Here is a 22,715-nt window from a genome sequence, read left to right on the forward strand (position 1 = left end):
GATAAAAGAAATTCTTGTTTATACTCTAGCACAACCTCAAGATCAAAAGAGTTTACAATTTTTTTTGAGAATAAATACAAGTCATAAGCTTGAACCATGGTTCACTGAAATGTGTGTGCATTACTGCACTCTTGCACTAATCACTTGGCTAGGTTGGACCATTTAAAAAAAAATAAAAAAAAAGTTCTTTTTATACTCCAGCATGACCAGGTCAAAGGAGCTTATAATATTCAGTTTGGGGCAATGAATATAATCATTAATCATATTCAGCAGTCATGCCTGAACCACTCAGCTGCATTGGGTCACACTAGGTTGAGTAACTAACATGTGAGATGTGCTGGAAAACCTGATATTATTATAATATTCCATGAATGTAAAATGAATATTATAATAATATTACTGGGAAAAAAGATTAAATAAAATGATAGGTTCAGAGTACTTGCTTTATTCAGGCAGTAGAAAAGGGGACAGCAAATAGATATCTAAAATGTGATGAATACATCACAGTTTATACATAAGATAGGAGAATTAAACAGTTGAGCCATTAAAACTTAAGGATTACTTAAAGTTTTGCCTACAGTTTTTTTCTTATTGCAAAAATATATTTAAAAAGCTGGAAATTGGCGTAAATATTTTTATGTACTATGTGTATATACATACTATTTTTCTCCATGATCTTAGTCTTTTTTTTTTTTTTCTATTTTCATGCTACTTAGACCAGTGTTTGCATCTTTACCTACTTTTTTCTGCTCACAAATATGAAGTTTGTTGTCCAACACAGTACCAAACTATTAATTCTATAAAGATATCTGTCCAAGGTGTGGACTGAGATTCCCCAGAAGATGGTTCCCTTTAAAGAAAAATTGTATTAAATTAATGTTTCTTGGTATGTGGGTTTCCCTACTTTAAAATGCAGACTGCTGATGCTTCTGTTCGATGTTGACTGTAGTAGACACTTTAAAATTCGAAAAGAAACAGCATGACTCATCAATAAGGGGAAAAAATTTTATATTTTCGCCTTTCAAACAAAAGAAAAATACAAGTTTACAACTTTTTCTCATTCACCAAAAAACATTGAATATGCAGAACTCTCAGTTCTGCACATTCAGCTTTTAAAAATTAAAATCCTTAAAATAAAGTGACCACTATGATTAAAACTATTTTTTGCTTAATACTGAAACTCCTGAATGTTTCCTTTTCTTTACAACACCAGGAATTCTTAAGTTAAATCTCACTTATCAAAAAAAAAAAAAAAAGTATGTTACAAAACCTTTTAATCAATGTTCCTTATGCTTTTTGTTTTATTTTGAATTTTTTTTCTTTGTAGTCAATTTTTAGTTACTAGTATAAAAAAAATAAAGTCAATAATTTCCATTAATAACATAGTCTGCACGATGCTTTACTACTTTAGCATCAATGATAACTTTTTTTTTTTTTTTTTTTTTAATAGCTGTTTCCATTATAGAAATAGTTTATTAACTTGTCTTCTTTTAAAAGTTGATCCTTTAAACATTTCATAAATAGCTGTTAAGCAATCTTTATCTATTTATTTATTTATTTATTTATTTTTTTAAATGCTAATATTGTGTTCCATCTTCAGCACACAAACTTTTAGGCTGCAATTTTGTAATTAACTTTTCCTACAAAACACAAATTACTGGATTGCATTTATTTCTTGAATTTAGCCATCTATAACCAGAACAAACCCCTTTATTTCTGAACCTAATTAATAAAATTATCAACCTAGTAATTTAAACTAGGCAAGGCAGTTTTCACTAATTTTCACATCAGAGAACTGAATCCATTAGCTTTGAGTGCTTTCTCTCACAACAAGCGGTAACCAAGAGAAACATTGATAAAATTCCGCATGTATTGTCTATAACAATGCATAGCTTTAATACTAAACGTGTGTTTCTGGTTTATAGCAAATTACTACTATTACAGATAACTTCTAATCTATATTCTGAAACAATAAAATAAAGTTTCTCTACATAAAGATAAATGTGCCACATAGATTAATGAGTAACATTAGAACAACATATGCATATTGATTTAACAATGACAACCAACACTGTATTAAAAAAAAGTTTTTTTTTGTAACAGTTTCTGGCTTAACACAGTCAGGAAGTTCTGATAAATAAAAGGATAATGGGAAAATGTAATCTATAAAATTCAAAGTCTCAAAGTTATTGACTGGAAGCACACACATGTAACACTACTGTATCATTCCTGGTTTGCCTGAAGTCCCTGCCGGACCATCCCACGTGGACATCCGTTTTCGAGCCACGATGGGAAAATCTTTATAACACACGACGGACCGCCAATCGCCCATTCGGCATTCGTGTTCAAGAGCTACTCAATGAGCTTAACATCTTGGTAGACAAGGTTGCTCGATCATCAAAGGAGCCCCTTCCACCCTGGCATGCACAAACACCAGCATGTGACTTCTCGCTCAAGATCGCGACGAAGTCTAATACTCCAGATTCTGTCTACCTTCAGCTCTATTCACAACACCGTGCAGAACATTCTGACTTCTTGCCAGTTTACACAGACGGCTCAAAGTCAGAATCGTATGTGGGATCTGCTGCTGTCTTTCCAAATAATACCATATCAGAGCAGATACCCGTTGACTGCAGCATTTACACTGCAGAGCTGCATGCCATAGAGTTAGCTCTAGATCACATAAGAAAACACCGTTACCAACGGTGTATTATATATGCCGATTCAATGAGTGCACTACAGGCTTTAACAGCGATGTCACACACTAATCATCCAACCCTGTCCCGAATTCAGCAGATAATATACCGCCTCTATGTAAATGGATTCGATATCCGCTTCTGCTGGATCCCCAGTCACATCGGGATTAGAGGAAATGATTTGGCTGACACTGCAGCCAAATCGGCAGCCCTGACGGATAATCTTGACCTGTTAGTCCCCTATACAGACTACAGGCAAGTGATCCGTAATAATTTACAATCTCAGTGGCAATATTCGTGGCATCGACTGATTACGACAAACAAACTATGTCGAATTAAGCCTGTGATCCATCCTTGGCGGTCCAGCTTACGCAGGGATCGCAAAGAGGAAGTTGTTCTTGCTCGGCTCCGCATAGGACACTGTCATATTACACACTCCTTTTTGCTGAGGGCTGATGACCCTCCTATGTGCGAGCAGTGCGACACCATTTTATCGGTTCAACATATTTTATGTGACTGTACCAGTTTTAGAAATGCTCGTTTTACCGCTTTTAACCATCTGACTGAGCCGTATACACTCAGTCAGATTTTATCCGACAATGACCATGTGTCTGCTATTTTTAGTTTCCTAAAATCAGTAAATCTTTTTACTCATATTTAAAAAACATTATTTTAAGATTTACTATTGTTACTTGTTTACTGATATTTGTCTTTTACAGTTTATACTTGTTTTTATACCCTGATTTAGTGACCTAATTCATTAGGTCACTGAATGTTTTTACTAATTTTTTTGACAAGATTTTGGCGCATTATAGCCTAAGTTGCTGATGCGCCAATAAAACTCAACCAATCCTGGTTTGCAGAAATCTCTTCAGTCTCTTGAGCCACTTCAAGAATAACTTCTTTGCCATCTCTGAATTTTTGTCCATGAATGACATTCTTTAAGGAACTAAAAAGATTCAAGTTCACAGGACAGGATCAGAACTTCATAGTGGATGAGGCTACATAGTGGAGCACAGTTCTGTAGTTTCTTCTCTTTTGTGCTACTTGGTGTATCACTGGATTTCTTGTGGGCTTGAGTCATCTAGGGAGAAACTGTCTTTTATTGTTTGGATGTAAATTGCCCTTGAAATTGTTCATAGTATTAGCATTAGCATTAGTAGAGGCATTTGATGCAGGAAAGTGAGCTTATGCAGCATCAGCCAAAAAAAAAAAAAAAAATAAATAAATAAATAAAAATAACCACTTCTACTTCACCCCTCTGTTCGTTCGAAATACCTGTCCAGCTGAGCCTTAAACTTATTTAGGCTATCAACTTCCACGACAAGGGATGGAAGTCTGTTCCACCAACCAACCACCCGCTGGCTAAAGGCAAATTTCCTCACGTCTATCCTACATCTGTCTTTCCTCAATTTGAATTTATGCCCTCTCAGGTGATTATTCTGAGCAAGGGGAAGAATCCCATCAGCACTGAGCATGCTCAAACCATTCAAGGCTTTATACGAAGTAATGAAATTTTTGGATATGGCATACACATGGTAAGAATATACCCAGATTCTTGACATAACGTGGCCTCTACAATGCTCCCCCACATACACACTACTTGGTCTCCCTCCAGTCACTATCTGGTAGAGTAGAGGTAGCAAGTTATACACTAGCTGATCCGGAAGCCTCCTAGAGAGTTACCAATAGGTTCGGTCTGGTGTACTAACTAGCGGCCGGCCTGTGAACACCGTTTTAGAGTTGTACCCTCGAAATGTAAGGAATATTGGATCTCGCCACAATGTTCATCATAATCTAAAAAGTCATCAATCATACTGCATGATGGAAGAGATAGGGAAGGGTTGACTGGAACTTAGCTCTAGAGACTAAACATGGGTTCCACCACTTCAAGCCTCCAATAAGCAAAGTGGTGGTATTGCACCGGTTGATGAGAGTCATCTACCACCTAGTACTGCCTAGTAACATAGGGGCGGCATTCCTTCATGTGGTGTGGGTGCCACACCTCGACCCCTGCTTATGTTGGTTCACACCTGGGTGGTCACCCACCATGGACTTGTGCATGGAGATTATACCCAGGATTACAAACAGTCCCACCATCGTGAAGATGCAAGCAGAGGATTTGGCTCTCACAGGTCGTCCGGACTTCGCCGAAATTGGGTCCACTTGACTTGAGTGTCACCCGAATATCAGTTCCATCAGCGTTTTAGACTCCCAGGTAGCAAAGTACAGCTTGTCTGACATATCTGAGAGAATGTCTGTGACAATCTCAAGGACGAAATTATCAGACCAAGGATTATCAGCATTGATTCTTCATTCATTAAGAATTTGCAGGTTAAGGACCCACTAGGTGGCAGTGATTACAGTGTACTGATGTCGGATCTACTTAAAGATGTAACTATTATCAGCAGTAAGGGGAAGGGTTTCTGCTTTTCATACCAAATAAGAAATACTGTTCAAGGTTTAGGCCTAAATGGATGTCAGATGACCTAATGATACTTGTAGCAGAGAAGAAAAATGCATGGGACGCAAAAAATTATCAGGAGACACAGATGCCTCTGGTAGATACGAGATAGTCTGTAATCGAGTCACAAAGGATGTTATGGAAGCAAATGCAGATTACGAGAAATCTTTGGCAAACAGTGCAGAGAAAAACAGAAAGACTTCTTTACTTGTGTAAACTCTGGAAGGAAGGGGATGAATCATTTTGGTCCATTTGACATTGATGGTTTGATTGTTAATGAACCTACCGAGGTAGCTGAAAAACTGAATGAGTATTTTGCATCTGCATTTTCACATGAGGATTTCTGTGGGAAGTGAGGGCCAGAAGCTTATCAAACTCTGGCAAGGAGCTAAATGATTTTGTAAAAATTGAGAGCAAAGTGGAGAAGAAATTGTTGAAGTTAAACATAAGAAAGGCACCTGAGGTAGATGGGATCTATCCAGTTATAGTAAAGGAGGCAGCAAAGGAAGTAATCAGGCCCTTAGCCATGATTATGAGGGCATTCTTTGACTGAGGGGAGGTCCCCCACGGACTGGAGATGTGCAAATGTTTCCTTAATTCACAAAGGGGAATCGAAATGTGAAAACAATAATTACAGACCTGTTAGTTTAACTTCTATTCCAGGGAAAATAATGGAGTCACTGGTTAAAGAAGCAGTGTAGGATCATTTAGACAAGACTGCAGTTATAGTTCAGACACAGCTGGGTTTTTTAATGGGAAGTCTTGTCTGACAAGTGTGATTGAATACTGTGGTATGGTTACAAAGGTTTTGGATGTAAAAAATAATTTTGATATCATATACTTTGATTTTAGAAAAGCTTTTGATACCATTGCACGTGGAAGGCTACTGAAGTTTGAGCAGTATGGCATTAAGGGCAAGTTGCTACAATGGATAAAAGGAGTTGAGCGGAAGAAGACAGAGAGTGGTAATCAGTGGACACTGCTCTTGATGGAATAATGTTATTAGTCTAGTTCCCCAAGTGTCCGTGTTGGGCCCATTATTGTTTTCTCTATTTATGAATGATACTGATGAAGGTATATTAGGCTTAATGTCCAACTTTGCAGACGATACGAAGGTTGGTTGGGTTGTTAATGACAGTAAGGACGGTTCGCTACTGCAACAGCATCTATAAAAGTTGAGCAGATGGGCTGAGAGGTGGCTACTGAAGTTTAACATTTACAAATGTAAAGTACTACGTATGGGTAGCACTTTCTCCAGAGTATCATGTGAACTGGGTGGTAGGGCACTCAGGGTAGTGGAGAATGAAAAGAACTTGGGGTAATTGTGTAGTCAGATATGAAGTTTTATGAGCAGTGCAGACAGGCTACAAGAGTAGCTCATGGTGTCTTGTCAATGATATGCAGGAATTTTGCTAACAGTAATAAGGGGGTGATTGATGCTGTGTATAAGGCAATGGGCAGGCCACACCCTGAGTACTGTGTACAGGTCTGGAGGCCTCATTTTAGGAAAGAAGTTGACCTACTAGAATGAGTGTAGAGAAAGGCAGTGAGATTAGTGAGTCGAACAAAGGGTTGCTGTTACAAAAATAGGCTTAACTTCTGCCAATTTCAGCATCTGGGGACTAGGCACGTGCATGGTGATCTGATTGAGGTGTGTGAGGCATTGAATGGTTTGAGCAAGCTCAGTGCTGATTGGATTCTTCCTCTTGCTCAGATTCTGCATCTGAGGGAGCATAAATTCAAATTGAGTTGTAGAATAGATGTGCGGAAATTTACCCTTAATCAGCAGATGGCAGATTGCTGGAACAAATTTTCATCTGTTGTTGTGGAAGTTTACAGCTTAAATAAACTTAAGGCTGAACTGGACAACCTTTTCATCCATTCCTTCCCTTTTCATCTATCCATTCACTCCAAAAGGAGTGAATGGATGGATGAAAAGGGAAGGGTTTTTTTTTTTTTTTTTGGCCAATGCTAAATAAGCTTGCTTTCTTGCATCATATCCCTCTACTAACGCTAACACCAAACTTCTGATGAGAAACGTTTTTCTCTCAGCTGCTTCTCTTAACTTCATTTGGGAAAAAAAAAAGGCACAGGGTGCAATGTCAGGGCTGTAGAGTGGATGAGGAACACATTTGGTATTAATGCTGGCTAAGTACTCAGTGACAGATGAGCACTGTGTGGTCTCACATTGTTGTGATACAGCATCTGCCTACCTGGGTGCAGTTGTGGTCATTTGCAAGAAATAAGATCCCGCAAAATTTGCAGTACAGTTGTGTAGTAAGGTCCCGTAACATCCTTATGACGTGGCACAACGTGCTGGTAAACCATTCCTTGAAGGTCCAAAAAAATAAAAAAATAAAATAAAAAAATTGATGACGTAGACTTCCAAACAGTTTTTTTGCTTACTTTCTTGGTCGAAATTATGAACCCTTGACTAATTTACCGTTATCACCTTGCATGGAACCTCACCAACTTTGGTAGCCATCTGTTGCAGCTCCTGATAAATATCCATGCAAATTTGCAGTTTCTCAGATGTGAGTAGTCTACTCTTGGAAACCAGTGTGTGCACAAATGGTCATGGAGAATACTGTGCGTGCATCCTACTTATATTCTCAACATCTCTGTCAGTTGCCTTTCTGTTGCAAGATGATCTTCATTCATAATTACAGAAGCAGCATTTATGGTTTCTGTGATGACAGCACATTCAATCCCAAATGATTTTTATGATTGAATCTTGTCCATCTCTAAACTACCATTCTAAACTATGTGCAAGTTGTGCTAAATGAAAGCGTGATTCACCATAAGCCTATTTTAACATTTCATATGCTTTGGATGACGTTTTCTTGAGATGGAAAAACAAAATGCGAGAGCAGCATACTGCTCGTGTGTCATGTTCATTGTTACGGAGGCAAAACTGAACAGTCATAAACTTAACTTTCCTCCAACGGCAGTCAAGTTTATGCCTGGTCATGCCATGTGCATGAGTCAACTGTGGAGTTGCTATGTGATGCTGCTTGGTTTGGTCTTGAATCCTGCAGCCCAGCTAGAAATAGCAAGCAGTACAGTTGTTCATGAAAAATTATGATCATTTTTTATTGAACAGCCCTCATATATTAATTAAACAATATGGGTGTGAAATTTACTTCAGCATTTAAGTTGTATAAATTATTTCTCTGTAAACTGACTTATAACCCTTTTTTTTTGGTCTTGCTTTTTTGTGGTTGGGTGTGTTACTTATTAACTCTGTTATCTCTATATCCTCATTAATGACATTATGAGGAAGTTTAAAGATATGATGATGGAACTATATAAGGCCTTGCATGGGCTGAGCAAGGTGAATGCTGATGGGATTCTTCCTCTTGCTCAGATTAAGAACTGAGGGGGCATAGATTCAAATTGAGGAAAGACAGTTGTAGAATAGATGTGCGGAAATTTGCATTTAGCCAGTGGGTGGTTGATTGGTGGAACAGATTTCCATCTTTTGTTGTGGATGTTGATAGCCTGAATAAATTTAAGGCTGAGCTGGACAGGCATTTGAAACGAATGGAGAGGTGAAATGTTTTTTTTTTTTTTGGCTGATGCTGCATAAGCTTGCTTTCTTGCATCATATGCCTCTACTAATGCTAATGTATAATGCACATATGGGATGCCCTGATCTTTGGGCCTTTCTTTGATGGTAGACACCTTACAAGATGGCACACAACTTTGGTTTTTATCAACAGCCATATTTGTTTGGATTACGTGCAGACATTTCCTACTTTAGTCTAGGAACTGATTGCCAAAATATTAGGTGAAATGTCAACAGAAAATTCACAATTTTAATCTTTCTTCATTACTAACATTAAATCAGGTGAGTATTATATCCCAAGCGTAATTGATTCTTTAGTTTGGCATATTACAAATGTGCATTTTGAACTTCTGTTATAATTATTATTGATTATAATTGTTTATTTCTGTAACCATTTCTGTAGCCTTGAAAAACCCTTAATGTTCTTAAGTCTCTTTCAAAATAAAAATTAAAATTAGTAGTCAGCTTCATACATTCACTGTAAATTGGCAAAACAATTGTTAGTCATTGATATATCCATCAAAATTTACTATTAACTTTTAATCATATTTTATTTCAGGTTAACCCGCTATCTATAATTCTTTTGCAACGTATTTTTTGACATTTGAATTTGTATACTTGTTCCCATTCCTTACTGCCTAAGTGGTTTTGGGCCCTTTTGTTGTGTTCCTTTTTCATTTTGCTATGGCTGGACTACCTTACTCTCTTAATCAGTTGATAATAGATCACATCACCAACCTGTTCAATCAGGGTTGTCTTTCCTGTTGCGTTAATACTGTATGATGGAACTGGATAAGTGACAGCAGTAAACATGATTCATTTTACATTTAAATTTAAATGACTAGATTCAAGTTTGTTTTATTGTTAATGTGCAGGGTTTTTTTTTTTATTTTATTATTATTTTTTTTAACTTATTTATGGTATATAATTATTTTTTTTCCCCCCTAGGTACAGTGTATTTCAAAAAATTATAGCACCAAAGGAGTGGAATCCATGAATTTCCAGTTTGTAAAAAGCCAGTCGCCATCAATAGAGGACAATAAAAACTTTAATTTCTCACAAAAAACTTCATTTGTAGTGATGTCATCCCCACCTCAGAAACAATCATCACCTTCAAATGGACAATTAGATTTTTCTAACAGTTCTAAGTCTTCATCCAAACAGGAAAACTTAAATGTAGAACATTCAACACGAGAAATTAGTGCTCAATTAAAGAGTCTTGTACATAGCCGGTATAGTCAAACTAAATGTGATATGTCAGATATTTCATCAACCTCTGGTGTTTTCTGTAATGAACAAGTAGCACATTCAAAGCTATCACTGCCACAATATCCCTATTCTCAACCTTTTTCTCCTGGTAGATTAGGTACAGTGCAAGGGCTATCAGCCACATCAGAAATAAGCAATAATTCCTCTAGAGGTTCACAACAAGCAGTATCTTTGGACTTAAGAAATACTTATAATTCTTCATATATCAAAAGCTTACCTCAGAATAAGTGTAGATCTGTTGTACTTCCAGATGAGGAATTAAGGGAAAATTCCATTCATATGCAGATGCTTAGAAGTAAACAACATAATTGTAAGACTTCTGATGTTTCTGAGAATAATATATTTCATGAACAAAAAAGAGAGTTTTCTGTAATTGGTAGTAGAAATTACCCTACAAGTATGAGCACTACTGTTATTACTGCTTCAAATGTTATTACTAATTCAAATAAGATAGTCACAACTATTAGTGATATCACATCCTCTACCACAGTTGATATAACTACTGCTACTTGTACCGCTACTATTTCTGCCATTACTTTTGATACCTCAGTTGCTGCAACCACTGCTACGGTTACTATTGCTTCACCTTCATCTAGTTCTAATATCATTTCTGCTGCCAGCACTTGGGCTGCTACTGGTGCTACTTCTGATACCAACCCCACTGCATGTACTGTGCCTCCTGCAACTTCCGCCACCACCACCACCACCACCACCGCCACCACCACTACTACTACTACCACCACCACCACCACTGCCACTGCTACTAGCACCACCACCACTATTGTTTCTGCATCTCCTGCTACCACCACTACCACTGCTATTACCACCAATACTATTACTACTACTGCTGTATCTGCTTCTGCTGCCACTGCCACTACTGTTGTATCAGCTGCTGCCACAACTTCCGATACTGCTGTTTCGATTGCTGCTGCCCCTGTCACTACTGCTGTAGCTACTGCCACCACCGCTGTAGCTGCTGCCACTACTGCTGCTACCACCGCCACTACTGCTGCTACCGCCGCCACTACTGCTGCTACCGCCGCCACTACTGCTACTTCTGCTGCCACCGCTATATCTGCTGCTACCGCCGCCACTACCACTATATCTGCTGCTACCGCCGCCACTACCACTATATCTGCTGCTACCGCCGCCACTACCACTATATCTGCTGCTACCACCGCCACTACCACTATATCTGTTGTTTCCGCCACCACTACCGTTATATCTGCTGCTACTACCACTGTTCCTGTTATCACTACTTCTGCTACTACTACTATTGCATCTGCTGCTACTACTACTGCTACATCTACTGCTGTTCTTACAACTTCTGCCAGTACTTCTGCAGCAATTGGTCGAGATAGTTTTGTTAATAATATTTTATATGAAAAAGCTAAATTTGGACAGACAAAACAGGGAGAAAGTAATATTTCAATTTCAGCTGTGGGTAGCAGAGAATCACAACGCTCTATGCTTCCATCATTGCAAGCAGAGGATTATCAACATTACAAGCAAGAATATTCTGATTCATTATCAAATTCTTCTTCCTGCTGCTCAAATTCATATTTAAACTCTCAGTCAACACATATGGTTCCTCAGAATTTGCAACCATTAGACATGCATTATGTTCATACTGGTTCCTCTTCGTGTCGGAATAGCAAACACCTCTTGACTTCATCAGATACCGTGGTTACATCAGGTAGCGAGAGGCTTCCAGATTGCATACCTTCAGGAAGAATATTTGGTAATGATATGTCATCAACAAATGGAACTTATAATGATGAATATGCAAGTGATGAATACTTAGAATCGCAGCATTTTTTATTGAATACGACCACATCTATGAATACATCTATAAATATTACCAGTACATCTAAGGCAAAGCAAATATCATGTTCACTTTCAGCACAGTTTTCTTTATCATCAGGTACAGTATTGAATTCCAGGTGTCCTGTCACTATTGCACCAGTTGTTAAATTGAAAACTGTATCTAACAGAAATACTGCAAGTAGTACATCTGTGCCAAATGATGCTCTGCCTCCAGGGGGAGGTCATACGTTTTCAGACATAGATAGTGGTCGTATCGATAAATTTCATGGATCAGACACTTCTTATAATGGCCTCCCCCAATTTTCAGATCGCACAACTTGTACGTTCAGTAGGAGATCACCAATAGTAACTGTAGCAACAGGTATCACTACAATATCATCTGACCTCTCTACTAAAAGTGCAGCAGATATTTATTATAAGGTGCCTTCTCCCACTGTTAAGGATCAGAACTGTTGGGACCGTCTGGAACGTCTTCGTAATAATATAAAAGCTGATATTCCACCATGTATGTGCTTTGGTGATAATGAACGTAAGTTATTAGTAATATCATTTAGTATGACATTTTTCCCCCCAAAATGTTTTATGAGCCATTAGCAATAAATGTGGAAAATTTGTTGTCCTAATGCTTTAAAATAATAAATTGTTAGGAGTATTTCAAAAATGAAAAGTAACTTACACACACACACACACACACACGTTACTGTTGTTGAGTACAATTTCTCTGCTTCAACTTAACTTTTAATAATGTAAAAAGTATCTTGTTTACAGTAATAATAAAATATACCATTGTACACAAAAGTCTCTACTACATAAGCTGACACTGCTCATTTTCTTGTACTATTTTTCTTTACATTCCCATACTACATTTTTCAGTAATATTATTAAATTTTTGCCTAGAGCTGAACCACTCATTGTTTTATCAAGTTAGAGGTGCATTAAAAACAGTGTAGCATGCACTAAACTATACAGCAGACTCTCGATTTACCGGGATCAGATTAACTGGGACACTTAAAGACTCCAAACGAAAAAAAAAAAAAAAAAAATCAACTAGAAATCATAAAATTCAAGTAATAACTAGAATAGGTGTAAACATGTTTTGCAAGTCGTAAATAAGTGACAAGAAGCTGCGTTATAAGTCGTCATTGGGAGATTAGCGTACCTATTATTTTGCAACCGCCGCTGTCTTCACATCTGCCGCTCAAAAAAAAAAGAAGAGAGAGAGAAAAAGCCCAAATGTTTAGTTTGTTTTAGTGCGTCGTGTCGATTGTTGTGTTCAATCAGCACAACAAAAGGCAAATTTTGTTTCGTTATTTATGTCAGTGATATCGGTATTTTTTTTATTATTATTGTTTATTTTTTTTATTTTTTGTTCAGAAATTGCGAAAATGATGGGCAAATGCAAGAGTTCTTTCAATTAAACAAAAACTTGAAATTATTCAAAAGTTTGAAATGGTGAATCCATTAAATCTCTAATGAACCATTATAATGTTGGTGACCAAACCATAAGCGGCACTGTAAAAAATAAAGGGAAGCTATTAGATTTAAAATCGACATTGTAAAAAATAAAGGGAAGCATCATATTGGACACGCGAGTAGTATGTGGTAAGTTTTTTTGTTTTTTTATCTATCACCATGCTTTTTATGTAGGTTGCTGAACATTTTTCGACACAGTAAGTCCACGACTTACATAGCTTCAGAATTACGTTACATTATTTATATTTTTTTATATGACTGAAGATTTCAGTGAAGGGGATACACACACATTTCACTATAATACTGTAACTTAAAAACCCACAGAATTCCAGCTTTCAGTATTATTATTATTTTTTTTATTATGTAAACCCCAAAGATGAGAGGTATTAGAACCTATAATAATTTGTACCGTGCTTGGGTTGGAGGTTGAGAAGACGAAAGAAGATATTTATTGACATTGGACTTGAGCTTCTGTAGACTGTAATTTTCAGGAAATGCGTATGAAAGAAGGTTGTTCCAGAAAATGGCAGTTGAATGAATAAACGAGGAAGATGAAAAGTTGGTTCTGTGAGTTTGAAGTTGGACAGTAAATGGATGTTGGCTGGTAGCTGCACGTGTTTGGACTGTTTTGAAAGAGAGACTGGGAATTATAGAAACTAATTCAGAAGAACAGTGCCCATGGAAGTATCTGTAGAAGAGGCATGCAGTAGAAACAGTATGTTTATGAGACAGCGAGTGGAGAGACTTTGTTAGAGATGAATCATTAATTAACCTAACTGCCCTCTTCTGAATGGAATCAAGAAGCCTGAGAGAGGTTTTGGGGGCACCACCCCAGATGTGGTAACAATATTCCACGGTATGGCGGATTTGCGATTTATACAGAGGGAGCAGTTGTTTGGAAGAAAAGTAACGCAGAGAGCGAATGAGAAAACCAAGTTTTTTAGATGCACAGGAAACAATATTTGTAATGTGCTTGTGGCAAGAGAGATTAGAAGTCGGGTAATCCAAAAAGAGATATCATTTTGTCTAGAAATCGGAGTGTCACCAAAGAGAAGCATAGGAAGAAGAATCCCTTTTGTGAGATATAAGACAAGACTGAGTTTTAGAAGGATTGAAATCAACTAAGTTGTCTTTGCCCCACTGGAGAATTACCTGGAGATTGGCATTTAAGGAATTGATAGCAGATTTTCGAGAAGCTAAAGCTGATTGAGCAGGGCAAGGTTTCTCAAAATGGAAAGTGGATTGCAATATGCTATCATCGGCAAAACTATGGATAGGATTTCCAGTCAAGGGAAGAAGGTCATTAATATACAAGAGGAAAAGAGTGGAGGAAAGAACTGAACTTTGTGCAACACCGGCATTAGTGGAGAAGTTAGAAGACAGAGAGCCATCTACCATCACCTTTAGTGAGCGATCAGAGAGAAAATTGGATAACCAATTACAAAAAACAGTTGGCAAACCATAAGATTTTTTTGTTTTTTTATGTAAACCCCCAAAAACGAGAGGTGTTTGAACCTATAGTACTTAGTGCTGTGATTGGGTTGGAGGCTGAGAAGACGAAAGAAGATATTTGTTGACATTGGACTTGAACTTCTATAGACTAATTTTCAGGAAATACATATGAAGAAAGGTTGTTCCAGAAAACGGCAGTTGAATGAATAAACGAGGAAGATGAAAAGTTGGTTCTGTGAGTTTGAAGCGGACAGTAAATGGATGTTGACTGGTGGCGGCACGTGTTCGGACCGTTTTGAAAGAGAGAGCGGGAATTATAGAAGCCAATTCAGAAGAACAGTGCTCATGGACGTATCTGTAGAAGAGGCATGCAGCAGAAACAGTACGTCTATGAGACAGCGAGGGCAGAGACTCTGTTAGAGATGAGTCATTAATTAATCTAACTGCCCTCTTCTGAATGGAATCAAGAAGCCTGAGAGAGGTTTTGGGGGCACCACCCCAAATGTGGGAACAATATTCCATGGCAGGCCGGATTTGTGATTTATACAGAGTGAGTAGCTGTTTGGAAGAAAAGTAACGCGCCGAAGCGAAAGAGAAAACCAAGCTTTTTAGATGCAGAAGAAGCAATATTTGTAATGCGCTTGTGCCAAGAGAGATTAGAAGGCAGGGTAATCCCCAAAAGAGATATATCATTTTACTTAGAAATCGGAGTGTCACTAAAGATAAGCATAGGAGCAGAAGAATCCTTTTTGTGAGATATAAGACAAGACTGAGGTTTAGAAGGGTTGAAATCAACTAAGTTGTCTTTGCCCCACTGGAGAATTACCTGAAGATCGGAATTTAAGGAATTGGTAGCAGATTTTCGAGAAGTTGAAGCTGATTGAGCAGGAGAAGGTTTCTCAAAATGAAAAGTGGAATGCAATCTGCTATCGTTGGCAAAACTATGGATAGCATTTCCAGTCAATGGAAGAAAGTCATTAATATACAAGAGGAAGAGAGTGGGGAAAAGAACTGAACCTTTTGGGGACACCGGCATTACTGGAGAAGTTAGAAGACAGAGAGCCATCTACCATCACCCTCAGTGAGCGATCAGAGAGAAAACTGGGTAACCAATTACTAAAAACAGTTGGCAAACCATAAGATGGAAGCTTGTTTAGAAGACCTTTATGCCAAAGATGATCGAAAGCCTTTGAGATGTCAAGAGCAACTACTTGTGTTTCCCCGAACCTTTCCATTGAATTAGTCCATAAATGGGTAAAATAAGCCAGAATATCACCAGTGGATCGACACTGACGGAATCCATACTGGCGATCGTTGATCAGATGGAAGGTTTCTAGGTAGTTTAAAATTTCGCGGTTAATTGATTTCTCCATTACTTTAGAAAGAGTAGAAGTAATTGCAATGGGATGATGATGGGATGGATTTGTCACCCTTTTTAGGAACTGGCTGGATATGAGCAAATTTCCAAGCAGAAGGAAAAACACCTTTGGAATTAGAAAGTGAAAAGAGGCGGCAAAGAATAGGAGTAAGTTCAGGAGCACAGGTTTTGAGAAAAAGTGGAGAAATACCATCGGGACCTGGAGCTTTCTTAGCATCAAATTCGTCAAAATCCTTCTGACATCCTTTTGACGGAAGACCACAGGAGGCAATGAATGGAGCGTGTTGGCAATAGTGGGAGGTGTTTTACCAAGATCGTTAATGCATGAGTTGAAAGAAAAATGGCAAGTGACAACAGAACCATCTGGTTTGGACAGAAGTGGGAGCAGAGATGGGTAAAACTTGCGGCCAATAGCTTTGGCAAGAGACCAGAATGCTCTGCTACCATTAGGACAAGAAGCAAGTTTTCTACTCTTAGCCTGTTCAAACTCTAGTTTGGACTGGTTAATAACTGCTTTACAATTGTTGCGAGCTTTGGTGTAGGCAGAAAATGAAACTGGAGAATTAGAAACAAGCCAATTAGGATATGGAACGTTCTTCTCTTGAACAGCCTTAGCACATTTATTGGAAAACCAAGGTTTAGATAAAGGACGAGATTTTAAAGTGGAGTGTGGGATAAAGGATTCCATTCCTGCAAGAATAATTTCACTGACACGATCTGAGCAAACGTTGACATCAGAACTTTTGAAAAAATAATCCGACCAAGGAAAAGAAGAAAAGAAGTCTCGCAGGTCATCCCATTTTGCATTCTTGTAATGCCAAACAACATGAGGTTGGGAATAGCCATCAGATAAAGGTTCCATTGGAAAAGAGACAATCACCAAGTTGTGATCTGAAGTGCCTAGAGGACCTCTCACTTCTACCGTGTGCGTAGAAGGGATGTTTGTGAGAAAAAGATCAAGCATATTGGCTGTATGATTAGGATTATCCGGTTTTCTTGTAGGTAAATGAACAATCTGTGCAAGATCATTAGTACTTAAGGTGGTAGATAACTTTCATCAACTGGCGAAATAACACCACTTTGCTTATTGGGGGCTTGAAGTGGTGAACCCCATGTTTAGTCTCTAGAGCAAAGTTTCCGGCATCCCCCCCCCCATACTTCTCCTTCAGCCCATGCACAGTAGTAAGCACTATAGGTTTTGATTCCTTTCGTGTTTGGGGTTTTCATAAAAAAAAATAAAAAAAATTGCAAAAGCCTCAGCATCTCGACCAGCTGGGTCGGTGTGACTAGAAAACGGAAGCCAGCTGGAGTTGTCAACATTAAAATCACCAAGGAAAATTACCTCACTGTTAGGAACGTTGGACTGGAGAAAGTCATGTTGCAAAGAGAAGAAATCAAAGACCTCCAAGTGATTAGTGGAGTTGGGAGAACGGTAGAGACAACAGATAAATTTTACACAATGAGGTAGAGAGATTTTAAGCCAGAGAAGATCAAAGAGAGGAGATTCCAAATTGCCAAGTCTCTGACAGGGAATATCAGAACGGACACTAGTACCACCTTTGAGGCGAAAAGTATCATACAGCGAATAATTTGGGAATCTGAGATGAGCAGCAGTTGAATCAACCTATAACTGAGATTCTGTCAGAAAAAGTACATGGGGTTTTCCAGACTGCATGTGGAAGTGGACATAGTTGAGATTAGAATTGAGACCACGGATATTTGTGAAATGAATTAGGAAGTGCTTGGGAGGTTTAGATCTTTTCGCAGATAAGCTTGCTCTATTAGTTTGACAATTCATGGTGTATTCAATAGTAAGAAAAAGTGGGTGGGACATGTGTTTGAAGTAATGAAATTTTTGGATATGGCGTACACATGGTAAGAATATACCCAGATCCTTGACATAACGTGGCCTCAACAATGCTCCCCTCATACACACTACTCGGACACCCTCCAGTCACTATCTGGCAGTGTAGAGGTAGCAAGATTATACACTAGTTGATCCGGAAGCCTCCTAGAGAGTTACCAATAGGTTCAGTCCGGTGTACTAACTAGCGACCGGCCTGCGAACACCGTTTTAGAGCTGTACCCTCGAAATGTAAGGAATATTGGATCTCACCACTATGTTCATCATAACCTGAAAAGTCATCAATCATACTGCATGATGGAAGTGATAGGGAAGGGTTGACCGGACCTTAGCTTTAGAGACTAAACATGGGTTCCACCACTTCAAGCCTCCAATAAGCAAAGTGGGTTATGCACCGGTTGATGAGAGTCATCTACCACCTTGGACTGCCTGGTAACATAGTGGGGCGGCGTTCCTCCATGTGGCGTGGCCGCCACACCTTGACCCCTGCTTACGTTGGTTCACAACTGAATGGTCACCCACCATGTACTTGTGCATGGAGGTTATACCCAGGATTACTAACAGTCCGACCATCGTGAAGGTGCAAGCAGAGGATTTGGCTGTCACAGACCATCCGGACTTCGCCGAAATTGGGTCCAGTTGACTTGAGTGTCACCCGAATATCAGTTCCATCAACATTTTAGACTCCCAGATAGCAAGTACAGGTTGTCTGGCATATCTGAGAGAATGTCTATGACAACCTCAAGGACCATGGATGCTTCCATCTTCCATGAGGTTGGACCATGGAAGATGGAAGCTTGTTTAGAAGACCTTTATGCCAAACACGATCGAAAGCCTTTGAGATGCAAAGAGCAACTGCTTGTGTTTCACCGAACTTTTCCATTGAATTAGTCCATAAATGGATAACATAAGCCAGAATATCACCAGTGGATCGACACTGACAGAATCCATACTGGCGATCATTGATCAGACGGAAGGTTTTTAGGTAATTTAAGAGTTGGCGGTTAATTGATTTCTCCATTACTTTAGAAAGAGTAGAAGTAATTGCAATGGGACAATAATTGGATGGGAGGGATTTGTCACCCTTTTTTGGAACTAGCTGGTTATTAGCAAATTCCAAGCAGAAGGAAAAACCCCATTGGAATAAGAAAGTGAAAAAGGCGGCAAAGAAAAGAAGTAAGATCAGGAGCACAGGTTTTGAGAACAAGTGGAGAAATGCCATCAGGACCTGGAGCTTTCTTAGCATCAAGATTTGTCAAAATCCTTCTGACATCCTTTTGACAGAAGACCACAGGCATTGAATGGAGTGTGTTGGGAATGGTGGGAGGTGTTTTACCAAGATCATTAATACATGAGTTCTAAGAAAAATGGGATGCTAGCAGGTCAGTGACAACAGAACCACCTCGTTTGGACAGAGGTGGGAGCAGAGATGGGCAAAAGTTATGGCCAATAGGTTTGGCAAGAGATCAGAATGCTCGGCTACCATTAGAGCAAGAAGCAAGTTTTCTACTCGTAGCCTGTTCAAACCCTAGTTTGGACTGATTAATAACTGCTTTACAATTCTTGTGAGCTTTGGTGTAGGTAGAAAATGAAACTGGAGAATTAGAAACAAGCCAATTACGATACGCAACATTCTTCTCTTGAACAGCCTTAGCACATTTATTGGAAAACCAAGGTTTAGATAAAGGACAAGATTTTAAAGCAGAGTGTGAAATAAGGGATTCCATTGCTTCAAGAATAATTTCACTGTTACGATCTGAGCAAATGTTGACATCAGAAGTTTTGAAACAGTAGTCCGACCAAGGAAAAGAAGAAAAGAAGTCTCGGAGGTCATCCCATTTTGCATTCTTGTAATGCCAAACAACACGAGGTTGGGAATAGCTATGAGGTAAAGGCTCCATTGGAGAAGAGAAAATCACCAAGTTGTGATCCGAAGTGCCTAAAAGACCACTCACTTCAACAGTGTACTACTTAGAAGGGTTGTTTGTTAGAAAAAGATCAAGCGTGTTGACTTTATGATTAGGATTGTCTGGTATTCTCGTAGGTAAATGAACAATCTGTGCAAGGTCATTAGTAATTGTAAAAGCCTCAGCATCTCGACCAGCTGGGTTGGTGTGACTAGAAAACGGAAGCCAGCTGGAGTTGTGAAAATTAAAATCACCAAGGAAAATTACTGCACTGTTAGGAAAGTTGGACTGGAGAAAGTCAAGTTGCAAAGAGAGGAAGTCAAAGAGCTCCAAGTGATTAGTGGAGTTGGGAGAACAGTAGAGACAACAGATGAATTTGACACAATGAGGTAGAGAGATTTTAAGCCAGAGAAGATCAAAGAGAGGAGATTCCAAATTGCCAAGTCTCTAACAGGGAATATCAGAACGGACATGTGCACAAGTACCACCTTTGAGACGAATGGAATCATACAGCAAATAATTTGGGCATCTGAGATGAGCAGTAGTTGAATCAACCGATAACTGAGATTCTGTCAGAAAAAGTACATGGGGTTTGTCAGACTGCAAGTGGAAATGGACATCATTGAGATTTGAATTGAGACCACGTATATTTGTGAAATGAATTGGGAAGTGTTTGGGAGGTTTAGATTTTTTTTTGGAGATAAGCTTACTCTATTAGTTTGACATTTCATGGTGTATTCAATAGTAAGAAAAAGTGGGTGGTACATGCTGTATGAAGTAATGAAATTTTTGGATATGGCATACACATGGTAAGAATATATATGCAAATCCTTGACATCGACAATGTTTCCCGCATACACACTACTCGGACTCCCTCCAGTCACTATCTGGTGGAGTTGAGGTAGCAAGATTATACACTAGCTGATCCAAAAGCCTCTTAGGGAGTTACCAATAGGTCCGGTCCAGTGTACTAACTAACGGCCGGCCTGCGAACACCGTTTTAGAGCTGTACTATCGAAATGTAAGGAAGATTGGATCACGCCATGATGTTCATCATAACCTGAAAAGTCATCAATCATACTGCATGATGGAAGAGATTGGGAAAGGTTGACCGGAAATTAGCTCTAGAGACTAAACATGGGTTCCACCACTTCAAGCCTCAAATACGCAAAATGGTGGTATTGCACTGGTTGATGAGAGTCATCTACCACCTAGTACTGCCTAGTAACATAGAGGGGCGATATTCCTCCATGTGGTGTAGGTGCGACACCTCGAGCCCTGCTTATGTTGGTTCACACCTGGATGGTCATCCACCAGTGTACTTGTGCATGTTGGTTATACCCAGGATTACTAACAGTCCCACCATCGTGAAGGTGCAAGCAGAGGATTTGAATGTCACAGATCGTCCGGCTTTCACCGAAATTGGGTCCACTTGACTTGAGTGTCACCTGAATATCAGTTCCATCAGCGTTTTAGACTCCCAGGTAGCAAGTACAGCTTGTCTGGCATATCTGAGAGAATGTCTGTGACAACCTCAAGGACCTATTATTGCAAATGCAATAAAATCAAGTTTACTTTCTGTTTATAATGAATTGCAGTAACTCGAAAGTGCAAATTATTTGTATTGTTTTATGGTATTCGTCTTCTTCAAAAGGAGTGTTTCCATTTACAATGGATTGTCTCAGCCTACAAATTATTTTTTGGTAGGAATTTGTTCCCATCATAAAATGCGATTCTAGGTGGTTTGGTCGGTTAAGCCTCGGGCTCTCATGCACTTCTGTGCTGCATCCATCCACGTCCTCGTAGGTCTTCCTCTTCTTCTTCCAGGAGGTATCCATTCCCGGATAGACTTTGGATGGTATTGACCTCCAGAAATGTGCTTTAGTAAAATGTGAGCTCATGTGGGGTGATGATAGTAAGTTTTCGCCTTAACCATGTGAAGTTATTTTCAGAAAATTTAATTTTGGCTGTTATTGTGGTGTCGACTAAGAGAATAAGTGACAGCAGTACTAGTAAATCTATCAAGAAAAGGACAGCGATCGAGTTGGATCAGAAAATTAAAATAATAAGGATGTATGAAAATGGCCGAATTAACCAGTATCACGGGGAATTCAGATTTGTCAGTGCCAGCAGTGAACACGATAATAAAGGAGAAAGACAGAATACGAGAAGCGGTGAAGGGATCGGTACCAATGAAGTCAACTATAACAACCAAAGATATGAAACACATATCAGTTTTTACAGTACTAACATGCGTTTTTTCTTCCTTTTATGTTTTCTTTTCTTATGTGCCACCCTGTCTACTTCACTGCTGTTCCCAGATAAAGTTTTTAATTGAACTAATTAAAAATATATAACTATTTTCTTCATTCTTCTTAGGAATATTTTATTAGTCATTCCCCAGTTATGTAAGAAGTCCTAGAAAGTATTTCTTACGTACTTTGGGGACTTGCTGTATTTTTGGATTAACTGGGAATCAATTATCCGGAGATTTTTTTTTTTTACCATCTATCCCGGAAAATTGAGAGTCTACTGTATTTATTCTGTTGTGCTTCTTCAAACTTGGAAACTCTTCTAATATGCAGTGCATTGAAACTTAGAATTAAAAAGTAAAAAGTAAGTATAACTCTTTGTGATGTAAGAGATATGAAAAGTGAAATCCTGATAGTTAGAAGCAACCACTTCTGAGTTGCTGAGTTACTGAGCTATCAGCCAGACAGATTGTGAGATCTCCAGGGAAACACAGCACTGATATTGTTGATCACAACATGACTAATGTGTACCCACAATGCAGCATATAAACATAAGATGAAATGA

The 22,715-nt window shown here is 38.7% G+C and overlaps 1 protein-coding gene across 1 annotated transcript in view; it reads left to right on the forward strand.

Moving 5' to 3' along the window:
• The window catches only part of LOC150088169 (uncharacterized), a 311,939-nt gene that overhangs the window by 79,050 nt on the left and 210,174 nt on the right, over positions 1-22,715 (forward strand). The window contains exon 3 of the mRNA XM_090370054.1: positions 9,677-12,353. Coding sequence (XP_090226180.1) covers positions 9,722-12,353 — 2,632 coding nt within the window. The 5' untranslated portion in view covers positions 9,677-9,721. The remainder of the gene's footprint in view (positions 1-9,676; positions 12,354-22,715) is intronic.

The sequence above is a fragment of the Mastigoproctus giganteus genome, chromosome 3 (genome assembly GCF_048544385.1).
Source record: "Mastigoproctus giganteus isolate SK-2022 chromosome 3, ASM4854438v1, whole genome shotgun sequence".
NCBI lineage: Eukaryota > Metazoa > Arthropoda > Arachnida > Uropygi > Thelyphonidae > Mastigoproctus > Mastigoproctus giganteus.